This window comes from Vulpes vulpes, chromosome 6, assembly GCF_048418805.1.
Source record: "Vulpes vulpes isolate BD-2025 chromosome 6, VulVul3, whole genome shotgun sequence".
Taxonomy (NCBI): Eukaryota; Metazoa; Chordata; class Mammalia; order Carnivora; family Canidae; genus Vulpes; species Vulpes vulpes.
In genome coordinates this window covers 77329518-77350318 of record NC_132785.1, presented here as the reverse complement: position 1 = coordinate 77350318, position 20801 = coordinate 77329518, and the positions used below count along the sequence as shown (strand labels likewise).

At 35.0% G+C, this 20801-nt stretch overlaps 1 protein-coding gene across 2 annotated transcripts in view; it reads right to left on the bottom strand.

Moving 5' to 3' along the window:
* LOC140599358 (uncharacterized) overlaps positions 1 to 20801 on the bottom strand; it is a 105862-nt gene that overhangs the window by 20014 nt on the left and 65047 nt on the right. For both annotated transcript variants that reach the window (XM_072761463.1, XM_072761464.1), the window contains 3 exons: positions 16367 to 16453; positions 11132 to 11341; positions 153 to 347 (listed from right to left, as the gene is read on the bottom strand). In XM_072761463.1, coding sequence (XP_072617564.1) covers positions 312 to 347; positions 11132 to 11341; positions 16367 to 16453 — 333 coding nt within the window. In that variant the 3' untranslated portion in view covers positions 153 to 311. The remainder of the gene's footprint in view (positions 1 to 152; positions 348 to 11131; positions 11342 to 16366; positions 16454 to 20801) is intronic.

The window sequence follows — 20801 nt, the reverse complement described above, 5'->3', positions numbered from 1 at the left end:
GATTGTACATACTGGGAAGTAATGGAAAAGGACAAAAACTCCTCTCTCATGTCTAAATACAGAATTTAATCTTCAAAATCTAAACCTCAATGGCAGAATTTCTTTGACAGTTTAAATCCAATTTAAAAGAAAATTACCAGTGGAACTCTTACCTGTTTCTTCGCTCTTCATCTGTAAAGTGACCATCTAAGAAAGAGGTTCCCAATATCGCAAGCAAAGTATTGTGACCTTTCTTGTCAGCTGTATGGTACACTCGAGAAGCCAAGTGCAAGTTAACAGGCAGCTTCTGGGCTGGGATAGTGGTACACAGATCATGAAGGGTAGGAGTGGGGTAGTCTTGCAAAATTCTGCAGCAGAAAAAAGAAAGTGGACTTCTTTGATCATTTTGTGGTCTTTTGATATAAAATACATTGACATTGACGGTTTAGTTTAGGCTCTAAAATGGGTGTCTAAATGTATGGGATTTAAAAATATAATAATGGTTTATAAAAAATTTAATATCACCATTGACCAGATCCAACTTTCTGCTGACAATCTCAACCTATATGACTTACAGATACCTCAAAAACAATAGGTTTATAAACAAACTCATTGTCATCTCACCCTAAATCTCTTCCCTCCTGATTTCTGTAACTCAGTTGGTGATACTATATCTAGCCATCATGCATTATGTCTTTGCTACTCTGAACAAATGCTAATGTCCCAGAAGAAGTAGAACAACACAGTACATGATCTATTAACCAGCGTCAATAGAACCCAGGTCTCTAGTTTATGCAGCACGTTCCTTCCTACTATACTAGAAACTGCCTCTCTCTTGCCTTTCCAAAGTAGAGAAGAAGGCATGAAGATCTTTTTTTTTTTGTTTTTAGATTTTATTTATTTATTCATGACACAGACCAAGAGAGGCAGAGACACAGACAGAGGGAGAAGAAGAGGGAGAAGCAGGCTCCATGCAGAGAGCCCGAGGCAGGACTCGATCCCAGGACTCGATCCCGGGACTCCAGGATCACGCCCTGAGCTGAAGGCAGGTGCTGAACCGCTAAGCCACCCAAGGATCCCCCATGAAGATCTTTTTAATTCCCATTGTCACTTGCCATCCAATCAACAAATACATACTGAGCACCTACCATGTACTACTACTACTACTCTGTGCTCAATGATTTACACATATTCTCTATAATTCCCACAATGAACTTACCATATGGGAGGTATTATTATTTTAGAGCAGGTTTATTTTGGATAGGTCATAAAATTAGTGAGTAACTACTAAGATCTAAATACAATGCTGCAGACAAAAGTGGTGTATACACCACTTTTTTTCCCCTATTACTGCCTGTTATTGACCCCTGAGGTGGAAGGAGCCCCTTTCCAGTACTATTCCATCCCCACCTTCCTACTAAAATTATATTCTATGCTTTAACCAAATGATGACCTTTTCATCAAATCAAATGAACTTTAGATCATGTTCTCTAGGACCTCCAAGACATAGTAGACAATGTTGATGATCCTTCCTGAAATTGCTCTTTGTGAGTTTTCTTAAACCTGCTATCCCAGCTCTCCATCTACCTCTCAAATTCATCATAATTTGATTTAGTCACACCATTTTCTTTCTCCATCTTCCAAACTGGGTATGACTTCCTAGGCTGAACTCCTCTTTGTACATCAGAAAAGCAAGGTTAGATGTTTCAATTGTTTTTGCTCCTGTGCTAAGACCTCCCAGATTTCATCTCCAGAATGACTATCTCACCTCACTCCCTGGCCTTTAAGATACAAAACACTGAGCCATCTTTGACTTCTCTTCTCTTCACTTGCACATCCTATGCAAAACTGAGCTTCTCTGCCACCCAGGGCTGCTGCTTCTCCCTCCTCACTTTCAATATACTCCAGTCAAGGTCTTTATCACTTAGGCCTGTGTCAGCAGGGCTCTGCCAGTCGAATTGAGCACCACTCCCTCTGTTTCTTCCTCTCTTCAATTCCTCCTGCAAAATTCTATCACACTGGTCTTTAGATACTCCTTTGCCCAGTGTAACAGTTCTCTGGTGCATGCTGCATTCATCTAATTTCCTCTCTCTAAGTTTCAAGGCTCTCCACATCTGGCTTTCCTTCTAACGCAGGGGTTCGAGTCATACCGCCTCTGTTCAAATCCTATTTAAAATTACCACTAGGTCATAAGCAAGCCAATTAATTTATTTATACCTTGGCAAATTGGAAATAGCAACACTAGCACATCCTGAATAAAATTACTTTAATAAAGAAAGGAGTTGAGAACAAACTCCTTTGCTTGCCAGAGGGGTGGGGGTTGTCAGAGGGGGGCAGGGTGGAGGAGTGGGCAAAGTGGGTGAAAGGGAATGAGATACATCTGCTTCCAATTATGGAATGAATAAGTCATGAGAATAAAAGACACAGGATAGGGAATATAGTCAGTAGTACTGTAATAGTACTGTGTGGTGACAGATGGGAGCTACACTTGTGGTGAGCCTAGTATAACATACAAAATTGTTGAATCATTAGGTCATATACCTGAAACTAATGTAGCATTGTATGTCAACTATACTTCAATACAAAAAAAAAAAGGAAAGATTGAATGTATTAAAATAGTGTCTCTCACATGGCAGATATTAGCTATTACTATCTATCTCCAGGACAATTCAGGAGGGCAGCAATACTTGTTATTTCTTTCAATTATGGATCAAATGCTCTCTATCCTTTTGTCCACATTTAAACATCCTTCAAACAATACCTCCAAGACAAACTTCTCTGCAAAATTGACTGTTTTTTTTCTTTTTTACAAATATCTCGTTTCATACATTGCCTTCTTCTTATGCCTTTATCTTCTACTCCCTTCTGACCCTTTATCTAATGGGTTAATGCCAATCTTCCCATAAACTGCTCCTTATATTCTGGATAGTAGCATAATATAAAGAATATAGACTTTAGAGTTGGACCAGAGTCTCAGTTCTAACATTTTCAAGCTCTATCACTGGCTTCTCTGAAGGTCTTCTGTAAGACGAAAATAAAAATCCCTAACTATTAAAACAAATCTCTAACTATTGCCTTTGTAAAACTGAGAATAATAGAGTCCCTAGCCTATGGAAGTCTCAAGAAATGCTTGTTTAATTTTTATTGCTGTTATTACTAATGTGTACTAGACAGCACCTAACCCATTACTAGGCACAATATGGACATTATTGAATCACAAATAGAGAGCAGTTTATATCATTTCCAAAACAAGAACAGGACATAAAATCTGTACATGTTTGAGTAGGGTAAGGGGTGGGGGAAGGTAAAACTAGAGTATTTGGAAATGCCTGAGACAAAGAAACCTAACTGGAGGAGTGAAAATAAGTGTCCAGAAAGCCAGGGATACTAGGAAAGGAGTGGAGAAGAAAGGGGAATGGGGAGAAAAAGGTGAGCTCTGATGTCAAGCTCATCTATATCATCATTCTGTCTATACAGGTCTTGGCTAATGGTATGTACTTGAGATTACATTACGTTTTTTTTTTTTCCTTGAAAAAGCATCACAATCTGAATTCCTATACTTCCATCATACTGTAATAACAGATTTGAAAGCAAATCTCCCTAGGTTATTGAGCTAAATAACATTACATTTCCAAAAAAACAATTTAATCTGGAGTCTAGTCACCGGTGAGTAAAATTAGGTTAAAAAAAAAAAAAAACATTTAAAGGGAAAGGAGCAGTGAATCAAAGATTTTCAGAAATATTTTTCCAAAATTCTCTTTCATTATATAAATTTCCTAACTATCAGATTTTCATTCCTCTACATCTTATTCTTAATTCTCTCTAATGGAAATTTCTCATTTCAATTTTAATGAATTAACACAGTATTATATCTATCAAAAAGATCTACAAATATTTTTGGCATGCTCGAGAAAGGCTGTATGTTTTTATAGCACACTCCCCTTAAACAGGACTATTTGTCATTCTTTGAAACACTAAGACATAAAAAAGAAAAGACTCTTGACTCTGTGTGTGGCCACACTACTTTGCTTAATGCACTAAATGCAAGGTTTTTTAGGGAAAAAAAATCAAGAAGTTTCTGCTTCATTGGTAATCTGACAGTAACTATTTATTGAAGGTAAAATACTTGTTGTCTGCTGTCACTATTTGTTTTAATACATAATCTTGCTAACTAAATGAGCTTAAAGCAATGCAGATAAGCAATGGCATGTACAGGGTCACTTAAATGCCAATTCAACTCTTTCATAAACTTTGGAATTCTTTTCCCATGAGTCTATTCTCAGCTACTAAATTGTGAGTAATATCCATTTACAAAGTTTAGGCTGGCCATAAAAAGGTTGTCTTCCATGTCCAGCACACCTTTCAGTGCTCTAAGCAACAACAAAAGCTAATAATTAAAGCTTCTTTAAGTCCCAATAAAGAGTCAAATGAACAAGAATCTAGAATAAACCAACCCATAAAAACCAAGTGGTAAAATAAGGAGAAAACCAGTTTCAACAAGATGATTGGCAAAAGATAAACCCATAAATCTAAATCGCTTTTACACATATGATTCAAAATTGTAGTTGTACCACTGAATAATCAGAATTTCTACTAAAAATTGAGGGGAGGAGGAAATAAAACATGAAATTGCAGTAGAGAAAAATAAGGTCATCTAAATTACCAAATTGACTGGCCTATGGGTTGAATTTTATTTTATTTTGCCATTACACAATTAACCAATATAATAAGCAGTTAAGACAAATTAGGCATTACTGTGACAAAAAATATCAGATCTAACATGTTAACATTTAATTTTCCTTAGTCTCACAAAGAGCTATTCTTATTCTAGTTATATCATTTGTTGTATCATTAAACTAAGCACATTGGCCAAAAACAGTAATAGAAGTGTGAAGTAGAGCACATATATCCTAACCACAGTATCTGACACTAGCTCTTCCTATGGGAAAGTTTACCTTAGGCCTCATATATGAATTTCTAAAATATTTCATTTTCCTTTAAAAAATGTACTTTTCAGTATTAATGCTACTAAATAACTTCTCTTTAGATAGTAAAATTTGTAAACGTAAGGAAGTTACTTGTTCTTAGGTAGTTTTTGATCCCACTGGGGTTTTGAACACCTTCTTTGTCTCTGTTGTGTAATTCCTAATTTACTTTTTTGTGTTCGCTTAACTTCTTTTCCTCTGATTTGCAAAAATTCTGATGATTTCACCTTCAAGAAAATATAAAGTATGCTGTTAAGGAAAGCTGTAACATGAGAATTAGATCTTTCTCCCATATTTAATGGTCTATCTTCTATTTGAACTCCTAATTTCTATGTATATTTTATAACAGAATATAAATCATAAGGTAAGTTGATATTTTCCTCTAAATCCTTTCCTAAGTATATATATATATATATATATATATATATATATATATATACCTTCACAGCAATAAAAATACCATATTTATAATATTTTATTTATTGCCTTAAAACTATTAAAGACGAAATATAAGATTTTTCCCTCCATAGATCTACTCTTCTTGTTTTTTTTTTCCTAAAATTTTATTTTTTTAGGTAATTTCTACACCCAATATGGGGCTCAAACTTAAAACCCCAAGATCAAGAGTTGCATGTTTCACCAACTGAGCCAGCCAAGCTCTCCTTGGTTGGAATTTTTGATAGAATTTTCCCTTAGTCTCTTAAAATTTGGCATGACTACTAATTACAAGCATAAGCCAAAATGAACTTTAATGCTTTATATAACTATTTGAGCAACATTTACCAATTTGTACTTCTTACAGTTGTACTGTTTTCTATTTCTACTGCTTGGGAAAAACCAAATGCATTTCCATCTCTTAAATAATTGCCTTTTAATCATTATAGATATTAGGAGTACTGTTTTCTGAGATTTCCTAGAAAATTTGCAGAATTCGTGATAATAGCTCATCTAAAGATATTTTTTTCTCCGTGGGATACTCTGGGTTTTTTTGTTTGGGTTTTTTTGTTTTGTTTTGTTTTGTTGAGACTAGATTTAAGGAAGAAAGCAGGGAGGTTTTCCTTGTGAAAAGCAGAGAAATATGATTGAGTAAGTAGAAAAAGGCCAGATAAAGGGTGGTTCTTGTAAATGAGGTAGAGATTTGGGCTCCCTGCAGTAGGAAGGAGAGAGCTACTGTAATTTCTTAGGTAAAGAAGTGATAATGAATAATGAAAGCTCAGAGCACAGACCATTCCATCTCACCACCCAGTTAATGTCTGAATTTCCCCTACAGTTTCTCCACCAAATGGTCATCCATCCTGGCTTGAACATGATGGGGAACAGAGGACTTGGATATATCCAAAGGCAGCCAATTTCTCTCTGAAATTCCCCCAGTTGTTTGCTTGTTATAGAGCCTAACAACTTTCATCTACCAGTCTCAATTCAAACCTCCGGATCATACAGGTATAGTTTAGCTCCTTCCATCAGACTGACAATCAAATATTTGAATACAGGTGACTTTCTTGGGCCAGCTTTTCCCCCAGATACACATCACCAGTCCCTTCAATTCTATATTACGTGACATGTTTCTGAAGTAGTGTGCTTTGTCATCTTGAATGCTCTCTGCCAAATCATTTCCAATTTGTCAGTGTTGCTCCTGGGATTGGATACCCTGATCTGGGCACAACAGGTCAGGTGTGATGTGATCAGATCAACCAGAAGAAAGATGATCTTCTTTTATGGTATTCATCAATCAGCACAAACTATGACTGCACTTGTCTTCCTATCACAAAACTAAATCATAGCCTAAAACTCTGAAGCCTTTCACATTTGCTCTGAGTCATGTCATCCCATATCTACGCACTGAGCTTATAGACCAAAGGGCAGAACCATACATTTATTCCGATTAAATTTCATCTGAGATCTGACCAACCAAATCTTATCAATCATATTTGAATGTTATCTACAAATCCAATTAGTAAACCTTCCATAGCCTTATCCAAATTATTAGGAAATATGCTGAATTGGACACAGCCCTATCACAGTCTACTACAGGCTTTTGCATAACTGATTACAAATCCTTCTAGGAGTTCACCTGATTGCAGTCTTGTCTACAAAACTATTATTGGGAGTTTGATAAATTCCATTGCATAAATGGATTGCTGAAATCCAAAGGCTAATAACAATAACTAACGTTTAATGAGCCTTCTTGTAGGCCAAGCTCTTTACCATGATAGCCTTTCACTGAACTCCAGGTCTGTTACTTTTCTCATGCTCAATCTAGTAAGTCTAAAAGAGAAATGAGATTGGTCTTCTGTGGTTTGTCCTTAGGAAACTCATTCTGGCTCCAAGTGATAACTGCTTCCTCTTAGAAGCTGTATAGAAGGGGGTTCTTCTAAGGTTCTTACAATTCCGTTAATGATTCATTTAATCATTTCAGAGTTTTGTCTAAGATCAATACATATATTACAGAAACCATAACCCTTATCCTTAAAAAAATAAATAAAACTAGGATTTGCAGTTGCCAGTCCTCAGGCTTCTAGCTTCTCTCCCACTGCAGCACCTCCTCAGAGCTGCTGTTGACAGGGATGCAAAAGGCTTCAACCTATCTGAGCTGACAGGCTCAGATATCTAAGTTAACTCTTACAGTCTTTTACCAAACTTGGGCTTCAAATTTCTTTTATTGCTTCTTTTTCCCTTCTTTCTAAGCTAAAGATTATTCTCTTCATCAGATTTGAGAAAAGCAAAGTCCAAGTTTATCAGCTTCCTTTTCTCTTTATCATATTTCTGTTTATTTAAAACCTCAACCTTTTTTCAAAATCAAATTAAGGCAGTCCTGTCATATGTTGTCATCACACTATTCATTCATATTGATGGGGTTATCCTACCTATATTCTCTCTTTGCTCTTAAACTAATATGAAAAAAATACTTTTTTATTCTTAGCATGATTCACAGGCCTCAACCCATTCTGGATCTTATGCTTTTTGATGTAATTATTATAGCCACATGTCACTTTTATATTTATCTATGGATCTGTATTTATCCTTTCATCTTTGTATATTTTTAAAACTCTGAATGCAATAGATCACTCATAACTATTTTTGTGAGAATTTGAGGGGATTTAGGGCATCCCGCATCTTTTAAACTTCCTTCCAGTTGGAATCTCAAGACACGTGGTATCTATATTTTTACAGACTTTTTACCCTTTTCCCTCCTAAAATTCTCAACAATCCTCTCACAGGCCCTTGTGTCAGTCATTTCTTCATGGTCACTATTACCTGATTTCTCTTTTTTATTTAATTTATCTAAGTCATGTTGGTCATGACTGAGAACAGAGCCCTAATAGCTTTTATTATACTAATGAGCCTCTAAGAGTAGAAGTGGTCAATAGAGACTGACCAGATTCTCTGCTTGTTTGCTGAATGAGGCCTTCAGGCATATATCTGAGCAATCCTGCACTATTCCTTTGTCATACCTCTGTGCTTGTTCAATTTGCTGTATCAAAAGAGGTCTTTTTATGCCCCCAGTCTGGCTTGGCTTGCTGGAGTATATTATTCCTCTTTCCTGTGCCAAAGATGCTAGAGACTAATTTTATGGCCTCAAATGTCCAGAGTAAAGTTCATGAATTATAACAGATCTTGACGTGTTAACACAAATAAATACAAGATACTTGGTGGGATGAGTTACAGGACTATTGCCCAGCACCATTTTCTATGGCATTTCTAATATGTCCCGCACAATGCCAAAACAATAAACCATAAAGTTTTTTTACGGTTTTCTCTTCTCCTACTCTTGAAACACTTCTGGTTCCAGTTTAGAGCTTTCTTAATCCATTCTCCAAGTCTTTCTTGTCCAACCATTCCCCTTAGTTTTATAAAAGACATTCTATCCCAGTCATTTTTGTAACTGAGAGTCTGTTCTTGTATTAAACCAGACACCTATTAATTGTTATGAAAGAGCACTGTTGCAAAGGGGTAAAGGGTAAAGGTTCCAGAATTAGACCACTTGATTTCAAATCTTGCCTTTACATCGTAACTAGATATTTGTACTTGGACAAGTTATTTATCTTCTTTTGAGAGTTTTTTCAAATACAGTCTTGTTAAGAAATGTGTATTTAAGAAAAAGAAGGATAATATATATAAAACACCTAGCAAAGTGGCCGGCATGTAGTAAATACTCAATAAGTGCTAATTACCTTAGGGTAGTGCTGCCTCTTTTTACCAAAAATAAGTAAATTTCTGTAATTTCTTAATATTTAATAGCAGCTGCAACAATCCAAAACAATTAACATGGAACTTTTCTAATGAGAAATTTTAATTCCTGCCAAGTTATAGTGGTTAAATAACTGTCCAGAAATCAAGGTCATTTTATGACACACTTAGTAGATAACCATTTGCCTCTCATGCACTCATTTTATTTTTAAAGTCTCAATGTTCAGATAAATTTATAGATGAAAACACCACCTATGCCCACTAGCCTAACACTTTTTTCATCAAGATGCCATAGTCTTTAAAGATACTTTAAAATGTTTTATGTTTTAAAGAGATGTTTTAAAGAGAGAAAGAGAAACAAAGAGAAAGAAAATAAAGAAGAAAGAAGAAAGAAAGAAAGAAGAAAGAAAGAAAGAAAGAAAGAAAGAAAGAAAGAAAGAAAGAAAGGTGGATGCTAAGGGCTCCACACCTAGAAGGTGTCAGCCTGAAATATAAAATTCACCTAAAGTAGTTAGCAATGAGTGGGTTCACTTAGCCTTGGCAGGATTCACTTCATACCCTAAATGTGTGCTTTAGAAAGATAGCATGACTTCTGATGGAGTCTGTAGCCCATTGCAAGATAAGTCACTTCTCTTTCACAGCAGTCATGGATTTTCTCTGGCCAGCTATTATTTGTACATCTTCCTTATTACCCATTATTCCCAATAGATCAATATGCTAGCATCATACAAGATGAACTTAGGAAAGTAGGACTTGAGAAATGAAGAAAAACCAGGAGGCGACTGCATTAATCCAAACATAAGGTCACCAGTACCCAGACTAGGATGAAGGCAATTGGAAAAGAGACAGAAAAAATTACAAGCAATAATGTTAGAAGGAATTTAGGCCTTGGAGAGTCATTGTGGGTGAAAGGCAAGGGAAGGGGAAGTCACATATAAATCCAAGGTTTCAGAGTTGGGAGTTGGGCACAAGTTGAAGAATGGCCAATTGATATGGGTGAAACATAGCAGGAATCTGGTCTTCAGTGGAGGATGGGGCCCAAAAGAAGAGGGAAGTTTGTTTACCCAAGAAGTGGTATTCATGTGAATCAGTTAGAGGCAGGATCCTGGTGATAATCAAGATAATATTTTGTGGTTCAGAAAAAATGACTTTCTTTTCATCCTAATAATAATGTACCCATTTTAAATAAACTCATTTAAGTTAAAAAGTAACTCAAATTAAAGAAAAGTACTAAGTAATAGTAGTAAGGCAATACACAAATACAGTAAAAATATCTCAATTATACATATATAAAATGAATCTGGGAAACATACCCACAATAGGAATAGGAATAGGTTTTGTTTTTGTTTTTGTTTTTTTTTTAATTTTCCATCTGACTTTATTTTCAAATACACTTTCTTTTTTAAAAAAACCAAAACACTTTCTGCAGGGATGACAAATATCAGTATTAGGAAATCCAATTATACAAAAAATACTACATCTAGTCTGGGGTACATAGATTTATTTTTGGTAACATACATTAAGTGGCACTAATTACACAGTAACTATAAGGTAACTAACATGAAACCACAGAACTGTAACTCTGCCACAGCTGCATGGACTTGAGCAGCTCAGGTTTAGGATAAACCTAAGCAGGGCAAAGTTATAAAATATACAAAGTTCACCCAGCCCTGGTCCCTGGGCTACAGTTTCTGACTCCCTCAAGATGTGTAATGGGAGGACTCTTGGTCAATTTCTGAAAGCTGAGATTCCTTCCCTCCTTAAAAATGTGTCTTCTCTCCCCAGAGTTGTAATCAGGTTTGAGACCAAAAGCCCTCAAAACACAGATGTCCCCTTTGCCCAAATGAGCACTTTGCACATAGAAGGCCATTTTTCAAAAGGGTATATCCACCTCCATGCATGGCACTTGCCTGGTCCATTTCTTCACATTTGCACATCCTCAACAATCATAATTGTTTCCAACACAAATAGTGTTTTACCTTTAAAGACGCCCGTTTGGCTGCTTTGGAATCACCTGTGGGCAATTCGTCTTTCAAGGGTTTACTTGATTCACCTGCTGGTTGAGTAGCCAGAGTTTCCTGAGGTTCAAATACTATGCTTTCTGCTTCTGAGACTCCCCATTCTAACATATCCTCTTGTTCAAGCTGGAAAATACTTGAGATAGCTTCAGGAAGTTTCTCAAGCACATTCTGTGGGAAAACATAAATGTACAAGAATGTTCTTATTGGTCCTTCCAAAGTTTTAAGTCACACAATGTTTCTTTCTAAGCACAAAATGATGATAAAAATTCATGAATGAAATTAAGCAAAGGTAATAAAAGTTTCCTCTGAAGATTTAAAAAGAGAAATTCAAATGGACTTAAGAAAAACATAAAGCCTAGCAAATTATTTTCTCTGGCTCTTGTCTCAGATATATAGCTACCCCACAGTTACTATGCACCAACTCTAAGGAAATCATAAGACACCAATCTTACCCTGACTTTACCCCATACTCACCCAGAATCAAGGTCCACTGAAACATCTGACCTCTGAGGTTCTTTGGTCCTGAGAAATAGGATTTCTGCTAGCCAGATGCTCTTCCAGAAGCCTGTCTTCAAGTCCTCAAAGAACTGACCCAGAGCCCTCCAGAAGACCACCCAGACATCCCAACTCTATATCAAGCCCTAATGAAAAATTCTCACAAAACATTACTCTTAAAACTATTTTCTGTTCCTTAAAAATGTCTGATTGATTTAATCTATTATATCACCAAGTCTTAGGTAAAGTATCTTTATAGCCATATTTGGATATTACCCAATTTTAAGCCAAAATTATTTGGGAGTATGGAGTACTGGCAGTTAAAACTTCACTGCCTCAAATTAACAGACGAATAAATGAGTCTGATTTACATAAAAATCGGAACTCTAGAGAATGACTTGAAAATGCAATTGTATTACTTTGTTCTTTGATACATTAATTTGTTAGTAAGATAAAGTATAAAGATGTCATAGAGCACCAAATATTAAATGCCTCTGTTATGCAGAAAGGAATGCTAAACCAAGAAATTTCTACTTGTAGAATGAAACTTTAATCTGGAGCTCATATTTTTATAAAACTATTTATTGGATGGTGCTGTTAAAAGAGTAAAAGCTTTGTAACTAGATGGGACATTATTCAAATCCTGGGTCTGTCAATTAATACGTATGTGATTTTGGCCAAGTTACTTAACCCTTCTTAGCCTTATTCTCCTCATTGGTAAAAAGGAGGATTAATTAAATATTTTCCATAAATGGCAGAATATACATACTATGCTATCTATGACAAGCTCATTCATTTCATTCTCCATAAATTTGGCACTGTGAAACGCTCCCTTTCTTTTCCATTTCTCTTCTCCTGGCTTCAATACACACCCTAGGGTTCTGGTTTGGGAGACAGACTAAACAGATGAAGGTACCATCCTCCAAAATATGGAAGAAGAGGAGTTTTGAGGAGAGGGCAGTGGCAATCCTGTAGTTGCAACTAACCCTCTTCAGGATTTTGCCCAGCCTTATTTCTGTCACCAAGCCTTTACTGATGCTGCCACCACTCTGTGTCCTGCCTCTGTTTCAGCATGCATCATACTGTATCATCATTGTCTAAGTAATCATTATCATAATCATCAACATATACAAGCAGTATTTCATTTAAACTTAGTCTTCACCACAATTCCATGAAGCAGAAACTGTTTGTAACCCCATTTTGTGGATGAAGAAACTGAGGCTTAGAGAAGTTAAGTAACCTGCCCAAGGTCACACTCAAAGTAGCAGTGCTCTGTTTGAACCTAGACAACCTGAATCCAAACTGCATTCTCTTACCCTCTTTCTCCTATTCCCAAAAGATTAGCACTTCTCAAAGTGTGGTGCACAGATTCCTGATAATCTTTGAGACCCTTTCAGGTGATCTGCAATGTCAAAACTATTTTCATAATAATACTAAGACTTATTTGGCCTTTTTCATTGTGTTGACATTTGTACTGATGATGGAAAAGCAGTAGTGGGTAAAACAGTGAACCAATACTTTTCATATGATTAACACATGAGATTACAAAAGCATGCAGGGGCTAATGAACCATTCAAAGAACAAAGTAGATCAATGGACTTTAATGTAAGGATATAAAATAAGTTAATTTATTTTGTTTCAGTCTTCTCATTGCAACTTGTCTTTAAGAAACTACCACTTGTACAGTTTTGGTTTATTAGCAAAGAATAGTACCCATAAATATGTTAAAAGGTTATTAAAATATTATTCCCTTCTTAATCTGTATGGGACCAGGCTTACTTCATGTATTTCAACCAAAAGAACCTACACAACAGATTGAATGTAGAAACAGATATCAGACTCTAGCTCTTTATTAAACCAGGTATTATAGAGATTTGCAAAAAAATGTTCTTACTAACTTGTTTTTGGATACTGTTTTTCTCAATATGTTCTATGTTCATATGTAATTGGCTTATTGTTATTTTAAATGAATAAATAAATATTTTATATTTTGCTCAGTTTTGCTTTCTATTATGGCAAATACTAGTTGATACAATGCACATAAACAAAAATTTCTTCAGGTTCTTAAAATACTTTTTAAGAGTTTAAAGGCATTCTGAGGGGATCCCTGGGTGGCTCAGTGGTTTAGTTCCTGCCTTTGGCCCAGGGCATGATCCTGGAGTCCTGGGATCGAGTCCCACATTGGGTTCCCTGCATGGAGCCTGCTTCTCCCTCTGCCTGTGCCTCTGCCTCTCTCTCTCTCTCATGAATAAATAAAATCTTTTTAAAGAAAGAAAGAAAGAAAGAAAGAAAGAAAGAAAGGCATCCTGAGACCAGAAAATTTAAGTACTTTAAAATTTGGAGATTCCTTAAAAAGGAAATTGTGTCTTATCTATCTTTATGTCTCAAGTACTTAGCACATTTATACCATCTGCAATTATTTGTGAATGAGTGATGAATAAATAAGTGAAAGAAAATTATATATCAATTTTTTCTCTGTTATAGTCTCTATTTAGAATATTCATTAAACAGTATTGTACTTTTTCTCTTTATATATTGGTCTACTCCATACAATGAGTTCCTCAAAGTCAAGAACTGTCTTTTCTATCTTTGTATTAACCATGTCTAAAACAATGCCTACCACATTGTAGGAAAAGGAATGAATGAATGAATCCTTTGATTTGTTTATAAGTATGTAAGGAAATCATTCTCCATGATGATTCAAAAACCATTATATTTGAAATGGTGAGTACTTAAAATAAATGCATCAAAGAACTAAGAGACCTCTGGCCTACGACATGGAGATGTTCAAAAGTGAGGCTGCCATGCTCTAAGGGTAGATGCCAGCATAACCAGATGACAGCATGTTAGCCAGTGCTCCCCAGATAAATCTTAACCCAGAAAGCTTCTAGAAGTCTAAGGGACAGGTAGGACAGACAGAGTTTGCTCTCTGGCAGAGTAGATGGACACCCAAAAAATATGGAATAAAAGATATCACAGAGGAGCCTTTTTACTATGACCAGGTATCAAGTTAAAAGGTATTTTACCTGTTAGAAAGCCAGTGATCCAGGATGCCTGGGTGACTCAGCTAGTTATGATAGTGTCTGACTCTTAGTTTCAGCTCAGGTCATGTTTGCTTAAGACTCCCACTCCCTCTCCCTCTCTCTCCGTCTGGCCCACCCCACCCTGATCTCTCTTTCTCTCCCTTTGTCTCTCTCTTTCTCTTCTCCCTCTATCTCTCTCTTTCTCTTCTTTCTCTCTAAAATAAATAAAAATATCTTTAAAAAAAATAGCCAGTGGCCAGAAGAGGTCCAGTGATTGCTTATAAATGTCAAAATTGAGAGAATGACTCCCACAGAATCACAAAGAAATCTTGGGATGCCTGGGTGGCTCAGTGGTTGATTATCTGCCTTGGCTCAGGGCGTGATCCCAGGGTTCTGGGATTGAGTCCCACATCACACTCCCCGCAGGGATCCTGCCGCTCCCTCTGCCTATGTCTCTGCCTCTCTGTGTCCCTCATGGATAAATAAATAAAATCTTTTTAAAAATAAGAAATCAATATTTTTGTTTAAATCTTCATTTTAAATAGTAAGGATAATATCTAAATTAGGTACCTGATATTTGGCTTTTTTCATAATTTCCTGAAAAATGGCATCTTTTCTTATACTTCACATGAATGTAGTGAATGGTATTAAGTCAAATTCATTTATTAATGAAGAATTTATTTTTTTTACACCTGAATAATCTTGGATTTTCAGTTTAGTATATCTATTAGAAGCTGACACATCAGAGGTTTTGATATCTATCTATAAATAGTGTTCCCTACAGGGAGCTACCCTAAATGTCAGTTTTAGGTCCAAAGCCTATGCAGGAAGGTTTCAAAATTGTTGTATCCACCTACTAGTGCCACACATGCTGGGTCCTGAGGTAAGAGATAACAATACAAAGCAGAAAAAGGTATAGTCTCAATCCAGAAGCATTTCAAACTCTAGTAATTCAACCAGTTGTGTAAACTCTAATATTGTAAGATCTATGCCTTTGTGAAAAGATTACATATATTTTTCTAATCAAAATATATTGTCATAAAAATGAAGTATAATCTGAATTTTTATGTATGTGGACTCATATTTTCATGAATTAAATGGGCTTGCTATTTAACAATATTTTACACATCCTTTATAAAGAAAATAATCATAGTGCTATCATTTGTTTTATGTAAATGTGGGTTTCTATACACAAGAAGACATGTTCCATCCATATGGAATATATTCCAGATTGCTCTGAATCTTGTACTTTGCCAATGATGGATAAAAGGAAGCTTTATTTCTGAAACAAACTTCTGTCACCAGCAGTCCATATTTCTCTACAAAAGTGTTCCCTTATCAATGCTTTAAACAATTTTTCTAGCTAAGGTGCTTTCTTAATTAACTCTCCAACTACCTTCTAGATTTAAATGTCTAGACCAGAGGAATTATTAAAATCTTTCCATTTTGAAAAGAGTTTTAGGCCTTAGCTCAGAAGGTCTATCGTAGGCAGCAGCAGTAAGCCAAAATAGCCAAGATTCCCAATGTGATATTGGATTAGATATTCTTACAGTTAAACATACATGTAAAATAAATTAGTGGAGCTTTTTTTTAACTATCTAGATAACCATTCATGCAACAAGAGGCAGACTATTACTTCAATATAGGTAAGGAGGATTTTTATTAAAGACTTTACCATTTGAGGTTCCTCAAAATTTGTCTGTAATCCTTGCTCTTCTTGCACTTGAGACGTCTTGTACATTTTCCCCATTAAAGATATATCCTTGAAGAATAAAAAGAAAACATAAAATAATGCCAGTTTTTAAAATCATCAGGGTATATTATTCAGTGCTGCAAAACTCCAGTCATTTAGTAAGTGAGGAACATATAAAAGAGAAATAAAAGCTAGGTAATATTATGCAGTAAATGGGAAATATAAAACAAAAGATACAACAAAAATCTTTTATCTATTATTCCAATTTCATGCTTTTTTAAATTATTGATACCTATACATATAATATCAGATTTAATAAGGCAATTAGGTAAAAGTACAGATTCTGTAAAACCTGCTACTAAATGGCTGCACAAGAAAGATAAAAATCAAAACTAAAATTTAATTAACCCAAAGCAAGAAGGAATCTGGAATATATTTAAATTTTTAATAAGTATAACTGTTAGTATCATATTTATCATTACTAATGCTAATTGCTATGATAAAAATCTCATTCAGGTGAAGTGGTAAGAAGATAGCACACTACTACATCTAACAACAAGTAGAAATAAAGAGACCCAGCTCCTGCCCAAACTGTAAAATCACAGACCAGGTATCAACAGACAAGTTATTTTTCATCTCTTCCTCTCAGTTTTATCATCTTTAAAATGGAGATTCAGGATGCCTAGGTGGCTCACTAGTTGAGCATCTGCCTTTGACTCAGGGCATGAGCCCAGGGTCCTGGGATTGAGTCCTGTATCAGGCTCCCCAGAGGGAGCCTGCTTCTCCCTCTGCCTATGTCTCTGCCTCTCTCTGTGTGTCTCTTGTGAGTATAAATAAAATCTTTTAAAAATTAATTAAGTAAGTAAGATGGGGATTCAACTACATGACTTTTGACAGCCCCTTTGTCCTCTAGACTTTAATAACATCAATAGCAAGATATAAACATTCATTGTACTTTATTTTTTTTAATTTTTATTTATTTATGATAGTCACACACAGAGAGAGAGAGAGGCAGAGACACAGGCAGAGGGAGAAGCAGGCTCCATGCACCGAGAGCCCGACGTGGGATTCGATCCCGGGTCTCCAGGATCGCGCCCTGGGCCAAAGGCAGGCGCCAAACCGCTGCACCACCCAGGGATCCCTCATTGTACTTTAAAACACCACATTTTCTTTGCTTCACTAAAAAGATCCAACTGAGGCCATTGGTTTCTACTTCTGCCTTTCTATCATAATATAACTATAAAATTGGACAAAATATAAGAACAACTCTTTGAGGATTGGACAAGAAAGTACAAGTACTTGGACAAGTACACAACTGTAATGACTAATAGAATGGAAACCAAAAAAGGTTAAAAGGCAGATATACCCAGATTTCTGCTTTTCACAATTTACAGACCACAACACAAGATGGAAGAAGACAATACAGGGCCCAGGTATCTCACTAGGTTGAAGAAATAGAAATTAGAGTAAGAAGAAGACAAAAAGGGTAGAATTTGCAAGGCATAATAAGATGGAGAGGAGGGAAGAGCATAGAAAAAGAGCTCCAGAAATCTGCATCAGGCATTTGAGTTATTGGTTGAATACCAATCTGTTCATGCAATGGTGAAACCCATGAGACCAAAGATAAACTTCCAGGAGGAAAAAAAAACAATAACCAAAGAGCTGTAAACTGCAATTCCCAGAGTTCACACAAGGATGGGAATCATTAGCTCTCCCATCAGACATCCTGACTATATAGTATATTCATTAAAAACCCCAGAAGTGTCAGACATTAGTAGTGGTTCTAAATTAGCTCTAAAGTAATGGCTTCCTAGGACTTTAACAACATTTTTAAATAATCCCCAAATATATCAAGCTGATCTTCAAGCAGCTTAACAGGCTATTAGAACAAAATCCAACACCTTTTAAAGGACGACAACAAAACCTCATATTCTACAATGTAAAATTCACAATGTTCAGTGCTTAATCAAATTTTACTAATCACATGGAAAAGCATAAATATGTGGCAGATAACCAGGAGAAAAACCATTAGAAAAAGTACCAGAAATGATAGATATGTTGTAATTAGCAGATAAGGATCTTGAAATTTCTAATATAAATATTCAAATATGTAAACATATGAGGAGCAAATGTGAGACATAAAAACAGAATCAAATGGAATATCTAGATAAAACACAGTATCTGAAAGAAAAATTTCACTGAGTGGCATTAATATCAGAGAAGACATTACAGAAGAAAATATTCAGCAACTTGAAGACATCACACTAGAAACAATGCAAAATGAATCAGAAAGAGAAAGAAAAATTGAAAGAAAACTAATACTCAATCTGACATAATATTTAATTAGAGTCCCAGAAAGGGCAGTGTGAAGGGAGCAGAAAATATGTGTACAAAAAACGTCCAAAATTGTCCAAATTTGATGACAACTATAAACCCCTTGATGCAAAAATGTTCATGAATTCCAAGCAGAAACACACAAAGAACACTATGCCAAGCACATTATAATAAAAATTAAGAAAACTAGCAATAAAGAAAAAAATCTTATAAGCAACTTAAGAAACATTAAGTACAGAGAAACAAATATAATTACTAGCAACTAATTACCACAAACCAGCACTGCAGACTTCCTATCAGAATTACGTAGGCCAGAAGACAATGAAGCAACATATTTAGAGTACCTGTACTGAAGAAAAATACTGCCCACATAAAATTCTATATCCAGCAAAAGTATCTTTTAAAATTGAAGGTGAAATACGTTTTCAGCAAACAAAAGGTGAAAAATATACATTGCTATCAAACCTGCATTACAAGAAATGTTAAAGGAAATTCTTTAAGCAAAGGAAAATGTTATCAGATCAAAACTTAAATGCACACAGTGGAAATAAATGGTAGAATGATTAAAAATGTGTAAATAAAAAAGACATTTTTCTCTTTTTAAAGATTTTTAAAAATATAATGGATGGTTTTAATAAAATTAATAATGTATTGTTTCATAACATACCTAGATATGAAATATGCATTAATGATAGCACAACAGTGGAAGATGGGAAAAGAAATATACTTTTGTAAGGTTCTTATACCATATGTGAAATGGTATACTATTTATAGGGATAAGTTAAATATGCACATTGTAAACTCCATAGCACTCACTAAAAAAGTAAAATAAGGTGGTAATAAGCTATTAGTATATAAAAACAGCATAACAATACTTAAAAAATACAAATTAAAAGAAGGCAGGTAAAGAGGGAGAAAAGATCATAAACAAATGTGACAAATAGAAACCAAATAGCAAGATAGTAAATATAAACCCAACCTTATTGATAATTACATGTAAAGTGTTCTAAATACTTCAGTTAAAAGACAAAGACTGTCACTGTAGAAAAATACAAGATCCTACAATATGATTGCTACAGAAAACCTTTTTTAAGTATAAAAACACAAGGATGAAGGGAGTTATACAAACATTAATCATATGAAAACTGGAATGGCTATATTAATATCAGACAGAGAGACTTCATTTCAGAACAAGAAGTATTAGCAAGAGAAAGCATTTCATAATAACATGAGTCAAGTCCCTCAAAAGACATAAAAGTATGCACTAATGACAATGCTTCAAATGACATTTTTTAAAACTAACAAAACTGAAAAAGAGAAATAGAAAATTTCATTTTAGTTGGGAATTTCAAACAAAGACTATCTGGCTCCTGACACAAAACTTTTCATAAATACACTAACTAGGAGTGCCAGAGTGGCACAGTCAGTTAACTGTCTGACTCTTGGTTTCAGCTCAGGTCATGATCTCAGAGTCCTGGGATTGAGCCCCATGATGGGGCCTTCAAGCCTCATGGAGTCTGCTTTAGAATCTCTCTCCTTCTCCCTCTGTCCTTCCCACTCTTGCTCTTCCTCCCTCACAAATAAATAAATAAATGTTTAAAAATAAATAAAATAAAATAAGTATACTAACTAAACAGTGTGAATTCTGACATCCTGCAAAAAATACTTTAAAACCTTTTAAGTTTATATCAGTAAAGTATAAAAACATGACAATAATGAACACCAAATTCATGATATTAGTTCAGATCTAAGAGTTTTATTGGAAAGAAGTACAAAGGGGACCTCTACTTTACTTGCAATTTTCTATTTATTTAAACAATCTGAAGTGAATAAGACAGAAATATTAAATTTTGAAAAATCTGAGTGATGAGTACTTGTTCTACAATTGAAAATAGTTCATAATAAGGAATTTTCTCAACACATTTCATGTAGGTAATGTAACAATATCAAAAATGGATTAAAAAATCTTTATAAAGAAACCTATAGTTTACCTTACTTATGAACATAAATGCCAAAATCCCAACTAAAATATTTTCAAATGAAATTAATCAGCATATTTAAAAACAATAAATCTTGACCAAGG